The sequence below is a fragment of the Pseudopodoces humilis genome, chromosome 1, assembly GCF_049639895.1.
Source record: "Pseudopodoces humilis isolate 2021_Gansu_Grassland_sample_001 chromosome 1, ASM4963989v1, whole genome shotgun sequence".
Lineage (NCBI taxonomy): Eukaryota > Metazoa > Chordata > Aves > Passeriformes > Paridae > Pseudopodoces > Pseudopodoces humilis.
In genome coordinates this window covers 33,846,594-33,863,397 of record NC_142200.1, presented here as the reverse complement: position 1 = coordinate 33,863,397, position 16,804 = coordinate 33,846,594, and the positions used below count along the sequence as shown (strand labels likewise).

The 16,804-nt window shown below is 42.5% G+C and overlaps 2 protein-coding genes across 2 annotated transcripts in view; both read right to left on the bottom strand.

Moving 5' to 3' along the window:
- Positions 1–1,561: 1,561 nt before the first annotated feature.
- TCF24 (transcription factor 24) lies at positions 1,562–5,321 on the bottom strand. The gene is made up of 2 exons (XM_005517419.3): positions 4,938–5,321; positions 1,562–2,539 (listed from the first exon to the last, which is right to left on the bottom strand). Exons 1-2 carry the CDS (start codon positions 5,319–5,321, stop codon positions 2,426–2,428), a joined length of 498 nt encoding a protein of 165 aa, XP_005517476.1. The 3' UTR covers positions 1,562–2,425.
- A 928-nt stretch (positions 5,322–6,249) lies between these two features.
- Positions 6,250–16,804, bottom strand: part of PPP1R42 (protein phosphatase 1 regulatory subunit 42) — a 29,117-nt gene continuing 18,562 nt past the window's right edge. Inside the window, exons 9-10 of the mRNA XM_088057960.1 lie at positions 7,255–7,338; positions 6,250–6,329 (exon numbers count right to left, since the gene is read on the bottom strand). Coding sequence (XP_087914086.1) covers positions 6,257–6,329; positions 7,255–7,338 — 157 coding nt within the window. The 3' untranslated portion in view covers positions 6,250–6,256. The remainder of the gene's footprint in view (positions 6,330–7,254; positions 7,339–16,804) is intronic.

Genomic DNA, 16,804 nt, shown 5'->3' with positions numbered 1-16,804 from the left:
ATTGGGAAATTGAGGGAAAGCGATTCGTGACCGCGGGCGCTGTTGGAGCTGCGAGCGGCCGGGAGAGCAGCGCCTCTGCTGTGGCCGCGGGAAGTTCGCCTGTCCCAGCCCTCCGAGGGAAAAGCTGTGATGACAATGACCGAGGTTTGCGAGATCTTTTAGGTCTTTCCTCCTTGAAGAATGCCACCTTTTGATAACAGTGTATAGAGTTTACAAGTGTGTTCCTAGGCAGGTGCATATTGCTAGTGTTAAATGCCAAACTCTCGTGTTTCAGTATATGAGGATATGAACTGTTCCTAGGAAATGTAGCACTGGCACCAAACATCAGATTTCAAGCAAACTGGTTCAGAGGATCTGTTGTTATCCTGCTGTGTAAATTTCTGAAAGATAAAAGCTCTTGCCCTAGTCGAAGAAAGTGTTAGTTGCCTAAGCTGGTGTCTTCGTTCTGGAAGGAAAGGCATAATTCTGATGCAGAATAATCTGTCTCAAGAAAAAAACCAAACAAACCCTACTCATCAATATGGGTAACTCAACTGAAAAACTGCAGTTGTAATTCTGCATGTTCTTACAAGCCCATAATAATTCCATAAAATGCTGGAAAAGTCTTAGGGATATGGCTAGAGCAAGTAGTTACAGTGCTTGCTGCTCCAATTCTCTGGCTGCCTGCAGAGCATTGTAAATATTTAGTTATAAATACTACAGGGGTTGTAGAGAGCTCCAGATTTGACCATACTTTTTTACAAAAGTTGCTCTTGGTAGTATTTTTTGTTCTCATTTTTTCCTAAATGTCATTTTAAAATTTAAAGTCTTCGGAAGGAAGACAACATCGATAAGTTCAGAATATTATTATGTACAATGAAAAAGTGATACAGGTCTTGCAGCTCAGTGATAAAGAGTCTGAGATGTATTCTCTGTGCCATCCATTCATGACTTTCCACCTTTTTTAACCCTTATTGTTAAAGCATTTTTCATGCTTGCAGAATCAACTAGGTTGGAAAAGACTATTGATCACCTCTGACTGATCACCACCTTGTCAATTTGATCACAGTGGCACAAGTGACACATCCTGACTTCTCTTGAACACCTCCAGGCATGGTGACTCCACCACCTGCAACTCCACCACCTCCCTGGGCAGCCCATTCCAATGCTTAACAGCCCTTTCTGTGAAGAAATTCTTCCTGAGGTCCAACCAAACCTCTGCTTCTTGAATAAGCAGTCAGAATCTTTCAATGATGTTTAAAGGAATAAGCCTTTAAAAACACTGCGGATTCTTTGTTGTTTAGGGTTTTTTTTTTTTCCTCGTTCTTGAATACTGTCCCTTCCAAGTATGTTATTTTGTTAAACACTCAGAATGCTGCAGGAGCAGTTGAGAGCTCCAGATTTTATTCTGGCTAATATTTCTGTTTTCCTAAATATCATTTTTAAATTTAAACCCTGAAGCTTTCAGAAAGAAGACAGCACCTATAGATTATTATCATGTACAATGAGAAACTGATAACAGATTTGGCAACTCAAACTGATCTTCATTGAATAATATTTAATAGAACATTTACCTCAGCAATAACAAACTATATGAGAAGTACAGCGTTTTACAGAACAGGTACAACAGATGACGTTTTGCATTTGGTTTCAACTTTTCTTGCCTAAATACAGATGTTTAAGTGAATAAATGTGCTACGAACAAGCCAACACCTTGGGCTCACCTGCCCCAACATGTGAACCCCTGAAGTGAAATGAGCCGTGCTGTGGTGAGCAGACACATGGTTGTGCCGGGGTAGCAAACACAGGCTGAGCCCCTAACATGCAGCACAGTCCTGTGGTGGATACAAGCAGGATACTTCCCAAATTACAACACTCTGTGCAGGAGGGACAGGTCTCCCAGCACATTTTTACTCTGTGAACATGCCTCCACATTCCCAGCAATAGCTACAAACATGTAGGACTATCTGATGGCTGGAGCCCTGACCTGACAGCTTCAGTCAGGGGATTTCTGCCATCGGCTTTAAGCAGTGGAGAAAGCATACGTGGGATTACATTTCCTATTTTTAGCCTTGCCCTTCTCTTTTTACCCAAGCCTATTTTGTCCTGCACTTGGCCATTAGCACATCACTCCTCCTCTCTCTTCTCACAGCACTTGTCCCAGAGAGGACAGGGATACTTAACTCTGCTGCCAGCTCTTTGCTGCTGCTGCTCGGATTGGAGCTGGCTGCAGTCAGCACCTCCCACTCCCCCTCATTCAGATCGCAGCAATGATAGAAAAACATTAACTTAATGAGGTATTAATTAAATTTAAGAATCAATTCCTTCTCCTCTACAAACAGCATTTCAGGAATTATAGTTTGTCTGTAGATACTGTTTTTTAACTTAAATATATATATATATAAGGTGTAATAAATAACCATTTTTTTAATAGCAAGAGGGGAGGTTAGATCTGTGAAGATGTTGATGTTTCCCCATGATTTGCGCTGTCTCCTTGTGCTGAGTGAGTCAGAAACTGTCCCGTGGCTCCAATGTACAACCTGGAACGCATGGGCCACTTCTGCAAGAGAGGAGAAGAGCACAGCACTGAGACACACAGGATAGTTGCACTCCAACTGCAGTTCTCAGCAAAGATTTGATGGAATCACAGTAAAAGAAAATAGGTAACTTGCTATCACCAAACAGTTCCTGTTTTGTCATTTGCTGGAAAACGTTTGGAGCTTGATAAGGGAGCTTCAGCCTGGATATGTGCTGTGGTAATTAATTGTGAGGCACAGCTCCCAGCCCACAGGAGCAGGTCATACTGGCCAGTCAGCCTAGCTCAGTTTGTGTCATACATGTTCTGTTAGAATGAACCAAAGAATTCGTTCTCAAGGCACCAGGGATGCTACAGGGATACATCTTCACCTGCAGGGATTGCAGCCCCGTGTGCACACCCGTCCCTGTTGGCTGGGCCCCACAACACTACAGGGGCTGCTGCTGAAGGCTGTGAGTCCAAAGGAATTTAATGTAATTGCACCTTAGCAGTCTTCAGTGCTCTCAGCTTCTTGTCCTTGTCAGCTCCAGCTATTTCAGATGACATCTTTACACCTGCTGATTTTTGGAATCATCAGTTACTCTTGGTGTTAAATACTTATTCTGACAGCTGGAGTTTCTTAACCCCAGCAGGTTACTCACTGCAAACAGCCCTGTGGTGCAGGTGGCCACAGCTGGGCACCCAGAACTTGGGAGGGAGCATCCTGCTCTGTTTGCTGTGCCAGGTTCTGTATTAGAGAGGCAGATGCTTGAAGAGGTAACTTGTTGCACACACTGGATGCAAAAATACCTGAAATGCAGCCAGCGCATTGTTCCAAAAGAATGAAGTTTTTTAAAGACTCTTTTGGCACCTTTCCTTTGGGTAAGGGGCACTTAATAATACTGCAGATGAATCTCAGCTCTTCTGTTCAAAGACCTAAAGCAGCAGCATATTCTTACTTAGAAAAACTGTACTATCTCATTCAGTAATTTCATTCAAGTGTGATGTTAAGAGTTTGTCACCAATAAACCATCCATGTTTAAAGTCATTAACTGTAGTATTCATTCAGTGTACACACAACTTGGATATTTAACTTTCCTCACTATTTGCATTTACTATGCTTAATCTATCAGTTTAGTTAAAGACTTTAAAGGTTGTCTCATATCCTGTGTTTTGGGGTTTTTGAAGCATGTACTAGGATTTGACTGTGACACATTCATCAAATATATTTATAAAAAAATAATTGCTTACATGAATCCAGTATTGCTCTCTTCCAGTAGCCTGAGAAATGGGCATCTGGATTATTTAACTGCTTTAATAACTATTCTACTAAGGGTATTTTTCTGCCAGTAGTAGTTGGCAGCTGATAAAAAGTACCATAAGAGACCTGTGTCCTTTCACTCTGACGGAGGGAACTAACAGAAACTATTTTGAATTTATTTTGAAATACATCACAGTACTTTTTTACTTAAATTATAGCCATCTTCTAATTGATATAGAGGTTTTGCTTTCTTTATGAGTCTGCTAGTCATTTAAATGGCCTCAGAAGCCTACGTTCACAGCATGCTGTAAAATACAGCAACCAACATTGTGAACAAGGAACTCTCTGTGAATTGGGCACTTTTTAGAAGTTAGAGATTACTTCACAAATTAATCTTAATTAAATAATTCTGAATTTAGACTCTTAAAATAAAAAAAAATAATAAAAAAAAAATAAAAAGAAAGGAAAACACCCCAGTGCTCTAACTCATTCCCTGTGAGCAGAGCCAAAGAAAACACCCTGCAGTGTCTGAGCCCCATCAGTCAGTGAGCACTGCATTTGGAAACAGTTTCCAGCCCGGTCGTCTCCAAGAGCAGTTCCTCTTTCTCATCCCTTCTGCATTGGTGTGATTTTTTTTTTTTTAAATAAGGGGAAGAGTGTATACCAACCAGAGAAATGGTTCAGAAAAGCACTTTCGTGGAAGTAATTAACACATGGCTGGTTATTAACGCCTCTGTCTGCACTGGGCTGCCTGGGCAGCAGAACCAAAGCCCAGCTGTGGCTGGATCTCTGCTGTGGGAGAGTGTCACCTCACCACACAGACCCCTCACAGCAGGATCCAGTGGGTCTATGTGGATCACCGAGGTTTCCACACAGGGACCAAGAAGATGCAAATACTCCTGTGGTGCTGACCTTCACTTCCAAAAACCAAGTCCCACCAGGTTTTGATCTACATTAGATTTGATATTTTGGTGCAAAGTCCCTGAAGCTGGAGGAACAAAGCTCCAAGATATTTCCATCAGAACCCTAACACCTAGGTACAGCAGTTAGTCCAGGCAGAATTTCCATGTAATACCTCTAGGCAAGGTACAGGAACTTGAAATCTTTCATTTCAATTACATATCTAAGGCCAGTGTACTCGCTCACTGGCAGAAGGTGGTCGCTGCTCCTCAGCTCTCCTACCTTGACAGGGTGGAGGTATCCATCCCCACGCAGGGTGCCCAAGCCCTCTCCCGGTGACTCCTCCTCATCCTGAAGGCTGCGGGTTAGGTGTGCGATGTAGGTGGTGGCCAGGAGGAGCACATCCAGCTTGGAGAGCTTGGTGTCGGGCGGCACCGAGGGCAGAGTCTTCTGCAGCTCGAGGAAGGCGTGGCGCAGGGTCTGGACCCGGCTGCGCTCCCGGGCCGCGTTGGCGGCGGCGGGGCGGCCCGGAGCGGCTCCAGCCCGCGGCCCGCCCGCCAAGGGCAGGCAGGAATTGCTGCCGGCTGAGGAAGGCAGCAGGGAATCGGGCTCTGCGCCCGGGCTGGAGATCTCCTCGCTGCTCTCTGCTAAGTGTCCACAGTCCATCGGTGACGTCCCCGGCAGGGAGGGTCCTGCAAGCAACAAGAGCATCTCTAAAGATGCTGCGGTGAGCTGGAGCCAGCACGTTCTGAAAACAAGGATGGTCAGAAATGCAGGCACAGCCTGTACTAGGAAAAGCTGGGATGCAGCTCTGTGAGACGCTTTTCCATCCGCTGCTTACAAATTCAGCATCACACAAAGGTACAGAACAGAGGTTAAACTCTTGGCAATGATCAGTATTTGATTTTTCTGGCAGTATTACATGGAGCAAATTTTTTGAGTCACTCATAGCCCAGGAGATGACTTCTGAGAAAACTCAACAGGCACCACCCACGGTGGTTTCCATTTACAACCAACTAAAAATTAGGCTAAAGGCAATTTTTAAAATATATTCTCTCTATGATTTGGGATGTGGAACTGTTAGTATATTTTCTATTTTAGTTGAAATCATTTTATGAACAATCTTATAGGTGATCAGTGTTCCATGAACTATGGTAAGAAAAATATAATTTTCAAATGCATCAGTTAAGTGAAGCCACAGAGCCTGGACTCAGATTTTGAAGGGCAAAACTTGGCCCATAATTTTAAAGGATCAGGAACTGACTTCTCCTGTCTTCCCACCCATAACCTTTCTAAAAAATTGCATGCTTATCCTTTCTCATATACATTTTCAAACTTCAAAAGAATTTTGTTGGATGTATTTTGGCCATTGCAGGGCAAAAGAACCTTTTGAATACATCAAAAAAATTATTTTGGGAAAAGCTGAAAACAGTGACCACAAAGTCTTTTCCCAGCTTTTTGTAAACCTGGTTTACAGCTCTGCCTGTAATACAACTCACAGTCCTTTAATTCATTAAGGATTCCACAGAAAAATGCAATTCAATCAATATTCCCCAAAGCACAGCACTTCTTAGCTGGGCTAATACCTGATCCTGTTGTCCTCAGCCAAGCAGCCCTCGTGGATGTCCCAGATCCCGGCTTTCACGCGTTAGGAGTGTCTGTTCCTGTGACAGCCTGGCTAGACAAGGGCAAGAACAAGTTACTAAACCTTTTAATTTCACCCAAATATTGCATAATTAAAAATTTAAATAAAATTGATGCCCATAAATTACTGAATATCTACATTTACAAGAATTAGCTCTTGATTTTGCAAAGCATTTCAAGCACACACTGAAGTCAAAGATTTCTACCAAAGACAAGGAAAGGTTTCTAAATAATCCTTTTTATTTAGAAGATATTTTATTATTATAATTTTGGGTGATTAATTGTGATTCATTTGCTATTAATGTGGCTCACAGAGTGTTATCATGTAATGTTCTCTTCAGCAGCAGTACAGGTTAGACTGAAATTATATGTGAAATATTCTGTGCACATTATAGCTCTAAACCAAAGGGGAAAAAAATCTCACTCTTCTTTTTCTTGTGGTATTTATGATCAATATAAAATAAAGCTTACATTAAGACTTCATGAGCTTGTCTTGAGTGAGGGCTGAAAAATGGTCCTTACATTGGCTATTGCCTCTAACTTCAAATAAAAAAAATTCCTATGTGCTTTTTTCTTGGTGTTTGCTTCTTGTGTTAAGGCATAGCCAGATCTGGATGCATTTTAGTTTTAAAAAAATCATCATTGCTGTGATGACATCAAGACCATCATTTAAGATAATAATGAAAACTGGCAGAAGAATCTAACAATTTATGTTTAGCGGCAGGATTTCTCTTTGTCATCCCATCAAGATCCCACTGGTAGGAGGAAGCCTTCCCCAGTTGCTGGAGAAGTCTGGATTTTCCAAGGATATGGACAGACTGGGTTAGTAAAAATACCTGCTTCTCTACTGAAATACAGGACTAGGGCTGGTTTACAGAGTTTTGATTTTGGTGTGTAACTACATTTAGAACTGGAATGGCTTTGACTGACATACAGTACATAGGAATGCACGTACCTGAAAACTTCATCTCCTCGGGTGCCCTTGGAAACAGGAGTTTCTGGTTTAGGAGCTTCACATCTATGAGATAAAACCCTGGGCCTGTGGGGAAAAAAACTACAGAATTTCAGCTGTGGAAATGCAAGATTTCACTCTGAATTAAATTTATCCACTCTCAGACTTCCCATCAAACACAAACAGCAAATGGCCTGGGAAAATCTGCTACACAAAACAAAGGATCTGCTGTAGGTATGTAGTGTGTGTAGCCAAACCATGGTGGTTCCTGGATCCACAGCCAGTATCACTTCTGTTGCACACTGGGAACAGGCAGCATCACTCTTCTCCCCGGAGTAATCAGGAAACCCATTCTAGGTATTAGAATGTACCATTCACATCCAGGCATTGCCCAAACCTCATGGTCAAAAAAATGCTGCTAAAAACTTAAGTAAATAAAAAGCCCCCAGTCAACAGTAATTTCCCTTTTAAATTTTTTCGAGAAAGAGATTTAGTTTTTAAAATAATCACAGTAATTTTTGCAAGCACCCACTTGCCACCTGGTTTGCTGAAAGAGTTGGGAACAGGGCTGTGAAAGTAAGTTATTTATGTTGTTTCTAAAGCACTTCTAGTGGAGTATTTCTAATGCATGCAGATACATTTGTGTTTTCACACGACGCTACAAAGACACGATTGGTTTGACATCTTTTACCAAAAAAACCCAGCACAATATTCATTTTAGTCTTATATTCTGTGTGAATGAAACGGCGATGAAGGCAACGTGCCCACACAGACAAGGAAAAGATGGAAAACGCCAGAGCAGAGCATACAAACTGAAAACAAACAGGTGGAAACCTTAGATAAACTTATCCGTTGCTCCTTAGGAGGAAAAATACAGTGAATCTGAATTATTTTGCATCGGTTTTAAAAAGACCTTGCCCTGTGCGTAACTCCGGTAACAGGTAACGAACCTGGCTGTCGGCGTGCGGGGCAGCACCAGTGCTCACGGCCCCGCGGGGCTGCTGCGTCCCGATCCCGCATCCCGGCTGCCCGGGCCCTGGCAGGACCCCGCGGTGCCCGGCCGGGGATGAACTTACCGCTCCCGCCCGGTGCGGAGGTTCCAGCCCGGAGCCTCCGTCCCGTCCCGTCGCGTCGCGCTCCGTCCTGTCCCGGTGTTTATAAGCCGTCGCGGCCGGTGGGGGCGGCGGGGCTGTGTCGCACCTGGCCTCCGGACTCCCCCCTCCAGCCTGGGCGATAGCGACCGCCCCTTCCCGGGCGGGTGGCTCATCAATCACGGAGCTGTCGGGGCGGCATCGCCTCACGCTCCCCTCGACCCCCGTCGTCCCCCGCTCCCGGCCCCGGGTCCGTGCGGGTCCCGCCGCCCCGGCCGCCGCTCGCCCCGCTCGCGCTGTTTTTCTTAGGATAAAGTAACGGTTTTGCTGGAGGAGAGAAATTTAATCGCTGGGCTGGGAGCTCAGGCGATGCCCCGTTAAAAGCGAGCCCTTTCTCTTCGCTCCGCCGCCGCATCTCCGGCTCGCGGATGTTCCCGGGAGAAGCGGGTTCCCTCGGGCGAGGCTCCGTCCGCAGCCGCGGGGGGAGCGCGCCGTGGCTGCCCGGGCACCGCTCCGGGGGACCGACCCACACGGGATGGAAACACGGACGGGATGAGGCGAGCCCGCGCGGGCAGAGAGGGAACGGGGAGCGATTAAAAATCAGTAACGCTAATGAGAAGGGACAGTCAAAATAAATACCGGGGTATGGAATTAGCCCAGAATAACATTTTGAACGAAGCCCGATTGTGCGATAAGAGAGACACAATAAATCAAGCCTCGGGAGCAGTGGAAAAACAAAGTCTGAGCGATTCGTTACCGGGTTTGCAGCCAAGAAAATTAAGGACTTAAACTTTAGCGATAATTGGAAGTCCCGGGAAGAGACGAGCGCGGTGAGGGCCCGGTGAGGACCCGGCGGGGCGGGAGCGGCGCAGAAGAAGCCGGACACCTGCCTTCAGCCCCGGCCCGGCCCGGCAGCACCCGCAGAGCGCCCGCCGCAGCCGCCGGCGCGTCCCAGCCAAACTCTCCGGCCCGAGAATTCCACCAGCGCCGCTCTGGGGGGGGCGGGGAGGATCCTGCCCGCTTTCTGCCCTCGGGCCGGCATCCATAGCCCCGAGGAGCCGCCTCCCCCGGGCCGGAGGGCTGGATGGCAAGGAATGCTGTCGGGCTGCTCTACAGGTTCTGAATTTAAGCACTAAATTATAAGTTAAGTACTTAAATTAATCTGTAAATTTAAGTACTGAAACTGTGCCTCAACGTTTACCTTTGCCTGGTGCTGGCAGCCTCGGTGGGGGTTTCCCTTCAGCCATCAGAAGCTACTCTGACAAAAGCTACTCTTTTCAGTATGTACACGGCTGCAATGATGGACTTCACCAGCACCACAAATCATCCTTTGGCCTCCAGGACGCAAAAGAATGAAGACACTGCTTCTCTGGAGGACGGTGGAGGAGCCTCCAAGCAGCCCTGTTAAGCCATGTTTGCCCCAAGGTTTCCAGGGCTGCCTCCAGCCCAAGTGAATATTGCTGAATCCTTTCTGCAGTCAAAACCTCTTTGAAAATGCACTCGACAGACATCACTCCGATCAGTCAGCTTCTGGGGCTCAAACAAGCAGTTGTTGAACATATTCTTTAGCTTGTACTGAAAACACTCTGTGGTACGATGTGGAAGAACTGATCCCAGACTCCCTGGGGAGTAGGGATACTTGCCTTCCAGCCTCAGTTCCACTGGGGCTTCTCTGTCATCTTGTAAGTGCCAAACACACACTGACTGAGACCAGCACACAAATCTGGGGTTCAGCTCTCCCACACCCCAGGAAGTTTCTAGGTCTGCTGCCCACCTCAAAAATGCATACTCAGGGAGGACTTCTCACTAAGCCATGGGACACTCAACTATGTCACTGACAGAGAACTTAACAGCAGGTGTCCCAACACCCTGAGACTTCCCAGGCACCCTAAACTAGGAGATTGTGAGTGCTGTGCTCTTTTCTGCTCTGACTAGATTAATGACACAGTATTTGTTTTGAGTTTCCCAAAGTACACAGAGTTCTGCCTCAGTGCAGGAAATCCAATGGAAGGAATTGGAAGAGAAGTGGTAGTGGAACTCCCATTACCATCTTTAGACAATGCCACATCCACCTTATTTTGGTGGCTTGCATGGTAAGAAATTGAGCAGTATTTGGAGACACTGCTCTGGCTGCTAGCCTTGTTACCAAAAAAGGGGTGCTTTAAACATATTTTAAAAGCCCAAAGAGATAGAAAAGTAGAAATAGTTGTTCTTTGCATCATCAAGACTTTCTCCCACCAGATGACACCTCCTCAATTATAAACACAAAGACATCCAGTGATTATTTTCTTGTATCAACCCACTATTTAAATCTAAAGTGGTAACAAATGGCTGCAGCTGTTTCTTCTTTTTCTTCTTTCCCAGATAAATGACTGAGAATTACTTTTCCTGACTTACCTTCCACAGTATATCTCAAATCTGAGAAATGCCAGAGTCACAGAAGAGCCAGATTTCCAGTGTGATTTAGGTAAGAAGTTCTACCAGAGACAGAATGATGTTTTTCCAGGTACACTCTGCTCCCTTTACGTCAAATTAGTTTCTGGTTTTATGGCTACAATTCAGCACAAACATTCAGGGTACCTCTTTCCAATTTGTTAATTTTCTCCCATTGCCATTTCTGTATAAGGATTTCTCAAGTGTGCTTGCCTGCTGGTATGGTGCAGCAGTTATTGGTGTTTCTGACAGAAACTAGCAGAAGCATTGCTTGTCTGAGTAAAACAGCTCCGGCAGGAAGCCACACACAGATTGTATCTGGGTAGGTCCCACAGATTCCAGCTGTAGCCTGGGATCAAATGAAAGGCAGGACACAGCCACAGGAGAATAAAAATAAGTTGCATTTCACAACTTTTGCTTCTTGGGGAAAACTCAGCATAATGGATTCCAAATCCAAACAATACTCCCCCCTTGTTTCAAATGCCACATTGATAATGTACTGTAGAACCATAGCACATTCCACAGTTACGTTAAATATGCCAAATTACAGTGTATCAATGCACTTTTTATAGCATTTTCTCAGTAGTAATTACTTAAAAAAATATATTTAAAATATGTATCATAAGGGCTCCATTCTGTGTGTGTGTGTGTGTGTATGTAAGTGTTAGAGCAGGGTATCAAGACTTTGTTAGGGTTTGCTTTAGCTAGACATGAGTTGCTTGGCTGTGGGATTCTGTGTGAAACCCCATGGCACATGTTGCATTGGGAATAATTAATTCAGATCTTCAATGTTTTATTTATCGTACAAGAAATTAAAATCTTTAATCCAGAAATACTCAGAACCTATGAAAAAGAAACCAAGCACTAGGTGGTTTATGCAATAACCCACATTGAGAAATACTAACAATATTAAAAAAATATTTTAAAAAAAAGCCCATTAAATAGTTTTAAATAGGTGTGTGTAAGGCAGAGGGAAGTGTAAGATGCAAAGATAACAGCATGACATAGAGATTAGGAGGTGACTCCCTAACGTGCTGCTGCATTGAGTCAGCAATCAGCAGCTGACACTGTGAACATGCTCACCAAGACTATTGACATTCTTCTTTGGAAATTACCTAAAGAATGAACTTTTTTATTATTATTATTATTTATGCTTTTCTGGCTTTTGTGACCTGAACATCATCGATGACTGCAGCTAGAACAAGAAGTATCGTGCTCGGTTAGTACTGATGTCAGTAAGGGACTAACAGCTACACATCTGAGCTTTATTTTGTGTTTGGAATGTTCTGATTTTCAAAGCAAATAACTCACCAGCCTTATATGCTGCTTTGGGCTGGGCTAAGAGTTAATTTTCTTCACAGTGGCTGGTATGGGGCTGTATTTAGGATTAGTACTGAACACAAGGTTGATAATATTGAGATGTTTTTGTTATTGCTGAGCAATAACACAGAGATGAGACCTTTTCTGCTTCTCATACTGCCATGCTGGCAAGGAGACTGGGGACATGGGAACTCACAATGTGGGAAGTTGGGACAGGCAACCCCAACTGACCAAAGGAATATTCTATACCATATGACATCATGCTCAGTATCTGAAGTAGGGGAAGAAGGAGGAAGCAGGGGGATGTTTGGATGTTTGGCATTTGCCTTCCTAAGTAGCCATAGCATGTAATGAGTCCCTGGTTTCCTGGCAATGGCTGAACACCTGCCTGCCCACAGGAAGTGGTGACTAAATTCCTTGATTTGCTCTGCTTGCATGTGTGGCTTTTGCTTTCCCTATTAAACCATCCTTGTATCAACCCATGAGTTTTCCAGCTTGTACCCTTCCAATTCTTTTCCCAATCCCAATTTGGGGAGTAAGCAAGCAGCTGCATGGGGCTTGGCAGCTTGGTTAACCACAACAGTTTACCAGAAGCAATGGCACCTGAGCATTACAGTACCACTCATTTACTACCTTAGCTTTGGAAATCTTGTTCTTTATGATGAAGATCTTATTATTCAAGGGGAGAATGCATGCAGGAGTTAAATGTATTTTAATAATGTGTACCAAATTATCTTTATAAATAATAACAAAATATACAAAACATTCCATGCAAAAAGATATTTCCTTATTCAGGAAAAATTCCTTCCTTATTTCAGAGAGAGCTGCAAGCACAAGATGCTGAGCTGCCATTCACACAGAGAAACTGCATTAGGAAAGGTTTTTTCCAGGGGCAATTTGTAATCTGGGCTTTCCTTTCCTTATTTGTAGGAATGGAATTTTCCTATATTAGAATTCTTGAGCATTTATTTAATTACTCAAACTAGTGCAAAGCAGCCAAACAAATAGAATTTGAAGTTAAATTAATGAATGACACTCCCAATCAAAAAATTAATCAGCACAGTCATCATTAATCTTCTCATGCCTCCTCTGCTAACTGTTCCACATAATTCACCAGAAGGTGGAGAAATCCAAATGATGGAAATTATTTTTAGGACTACAGATCTTTTAAAAAATCATGTGCTAATAGCTTCTTTCTGCTTGAAAGGAGGTTGTAAACAGGTGGGGGCTGGTTTTTTCTCTGAAGCAACAAGTGACAGGGCAAGAGGAAACAGCCTGAAGTTGCACCAGGGGAGGTCTGGATTGCGTGTTGAGAAAAAATTCTTTGCTGGAAGGGTGGTCAAACACAGGAATAGGCTGCACAGGGAAATGGTGGAATCACCATCCCTGGAAGTGTTAAAAAAAATGTGTAGATGTAGTGTTTGAGGACATGGTTTAGTGGTGAATATGGGAGTGCTAGGTTTACAGTTGGACTGCATGATCTTAGAGGTCTTTTTCAACCCTAATGACTCCAGGACCCTACTGTGAACACACCTCTGCACAATTACTGAGTATCACATAGGGAAAGAAGCAACTGCTAGGTAAGGTACTGGCTGAAACCAGTTCATTTCTTGGGGAAGTTTAAGAATTAGGCAGTTTAGTTAGCATGTGCCAATGTTTTTACATGCTTTTGAGACAAAGCATTGCTTGTAAATAAACAGGCAGTTCCCTTACTTTTCTGAATGTTCATAATAGCATTAAGTTCAACATACTTAATTTTGTCTGGTTTCAAGATTAAAAAGACACAGATAACATATCCAAACACCAGTATCTTTGTAAGACTTGAGGGAGGAAAAAAAAAATCAATAATGGCCAAATCTTCACATCCTGTAACTTCTGGCCTTTAGAATTCAAACTACTTCTGCATTACTTCAGATTCCTCCTCGACCTATATGAGAGACATCAGAGGAGACAGGTGAGATCTTGATGTCACAACCACACCAAAGCACTTATTGCTCCCATGGTCATTAACACTTCCCAGGAGCACTCAACATTTCTACAAAAATTATAAGCAGTGTTATCAAATGCTGCTGATGAGAAAAAAAAATCTTTAACTATTGTAAGGTTATTGGCTGTTGCAGTGAAAGCCCTTTTGTTTTTCTTCAGTGCCAAACCTGGAACCAGAATATTCTGAATTGACAGAATCTGTCTATTTGGGGTAGTGAACATCCCTTCATTACAAAAATTACTTTTCCATGGACAAAAATGGTATTAACATTTTTTTCCCACATAAATGTGTATCAAATACTTTTGAAGTCCCATAAGGAAAAAAAATCTTATTATTAATCAAAGCAATTTCTCATAGAAATGAAATCAGATAAGATTCAGTTTTTTATTCCAAAACATTTTCCAACAAACTATGTGTAACTGATTATACCCAACTTTACTGGACATGTAATCACTGGTTACTATGGCAGTCTAACATATTAACTCTCCAAAATAGGAAGAGCTTATTGATTCAAAAATCTTTTTGATTTGAAGTCTTAGTCTGTCACATGGATCAGTTTGCAGTTGGCTTGGATTTATCTTGGTTTTGATGCAGCAATTAATTCTGCTCAGAATTAAGAGAACAGAAAGATGTAGTCAGTCATTTCTCTAGTCTCTGGTTACAGTATTGTTTGCTTGAAGAGGTAAGATTCAAATACAACTTTCCTAACAGTGAATTCCTAGACTTCTTCAAGGCCAAATGACTTAAATTTTCACTGTTTGGGTTTTTTTTTTTCCCTAGCAAAGTAAAAAGTATTGTTTCCAGTTACAATAGGTAGCACTTATAATTTTGTGACTGTAAATAATCAGGTTCACATAATTAATTATTTTGCCTCAGAGCTCTGTTAGGATAGCTACTTTGCACAAACTGAGATGAAAAATCACAGATAAAACAGGGGAGAGAGCCTTTCAGTTGCACTTATTTTTACCAGTTACACTCTGAATACAATCACATACTATCCCATATAAACAGATCATGTCTGAATCCTGATCCTGAAAAATCAATGGGCACATCTTGAAAACTGATAGCTTTCTGACTATCTCAGAACTTTTCAACTGTATGGCTTTTAAAGCTGCATCACAGGCAGTGCTGTGTACTGTTTTATACCTGTATATATAAAGAAATAATACAGCATTAAACAAACTTACACCTTGCAGTGGTTATAAAGTGATATTTAAGAGAAAATAGGATTCTTTCATTTGCTATGGATTGAAAGTTCATATTTTAACTTAGATCCATAACTCAAACACTGTGTTTACATGTAGTCTGACTATGGTAAGAGCATTACCAAGGGGAGGTATTTGGCCAGTGATGTCTAAATTTTTTTTTTCCTTTTGGTACTTCTAACACACCAACAGTAGTGTGGAAACCCTAAAAGTATTGAAATCTTTACTGGTGAGGCCTGGTCTCACATCTCGGAGGACCTAGGAACAGTTTTTGATGGGGAGAAATTCTACCAACAGTAGATGATGACCAATTTAGGAACCACTAAGGTAAATCTGACAAATCCAAGTCTTTGCAACTGGATGGGATACATCCCAAGGTGCTGGAAGTGAGTTTGAGGAGGTATGGCTGCTACTAAGGAATCAGTGGTTGCAGTGCTGTCCTCCAAAATGTAGTAGCTCATCTTGCTAGATGAGGGCACAGTGACTCTTTTCACCTCAGACTTTTTAAAGCAGCTGCTTTCAGCTTTTCAGAGAGAGGGGTGTGTCTACACAATGTGTGACCGGATACAGGAAGACAAATATTGAAAGAGTGTTTATATCATTGCAGTAAATTAGATTATTGGAACTGACTTCAACAGAATTATACTGAAATTACAGAATTTATTTATATATTCCTATTCAAGCAGCAGTCTTTAACCTCAAATTAACCTCAAATTTAACCTCAAACTTTTTCAAACTCCCATGCAGTTATGTATTTTAAAAACCTAAAAACACAGTATTATTTCTTTAACAGTTTGCTAATAAGATTAATATTTGTGTTATTAAAGTGATATTTGTAATTTTGTCAGTTACACAATGAAAAATGTGCAATGGTTGAGATTTTATCTCAACAGTACTCTAAAAGTACTGATAACAAAGATCTATGAATAGGAAACAAATAAATACTGCATACCGAATGTTTCATTTATCTAGTAACTATTAGAGTGAACATGTAACACCTGAAAAATAAATAGGCAAAGATCTGAGTTTGCTTTTTGTTTACCATCCTAAAATAGTATTTCATTCCTGGCACAGTTTGATGGACCCAGTTACAAGTTGCAACTCACACTATAATCACTACATAGTCCCCCCTCATTCTGCATTCTGTTTAAGATGTTACTGACTTCCGGTTGGACTCAAGTTGGACTTCCAACCTAAAGCATTCTAAATATTCATGTATTTTATGTAGAAAGTTTCAGACAGTCTGGGTTTCAATGTTCTTGAGAGCATCTGACAGCCTGCAGACCCAGATGTGCCCTGGTAAGTTGCTGATCACCTACTGGCTGACAAGCCATACGTGCCATTTGGTCTTCTAAATGTCTGGGAAACAGCCCCTGTCTCCTGGAAGAGGGAGCAGACTATTGCAAGCAAATGTGCTGCCACCAGATTACCCATCAAGAATGTGTCTATGCTCTATCTGGTCAGCCAGACATGTAGGAGTATGCATACTCCTATGCATAGTCTAGCTGGCAATCTGC

Excerpts from the sequence above, each read along its gene's own strand:
- TCF24 (XM_005517419.3), bottom strand. The coding sequence starts at position 5,321 with ATGGACTGTGGACACTTAGCAGAGAGCAGCGAGGAGATCTCCAGCCCG. Across the intron at positions 2,540-4,937 it reads GATACCTCCACCCTGTCAAG|AAGTGGCCCATGCGTTCCAG; the intron begins GTAGGAGAGCTG and ends CCTCTCTTGCAG.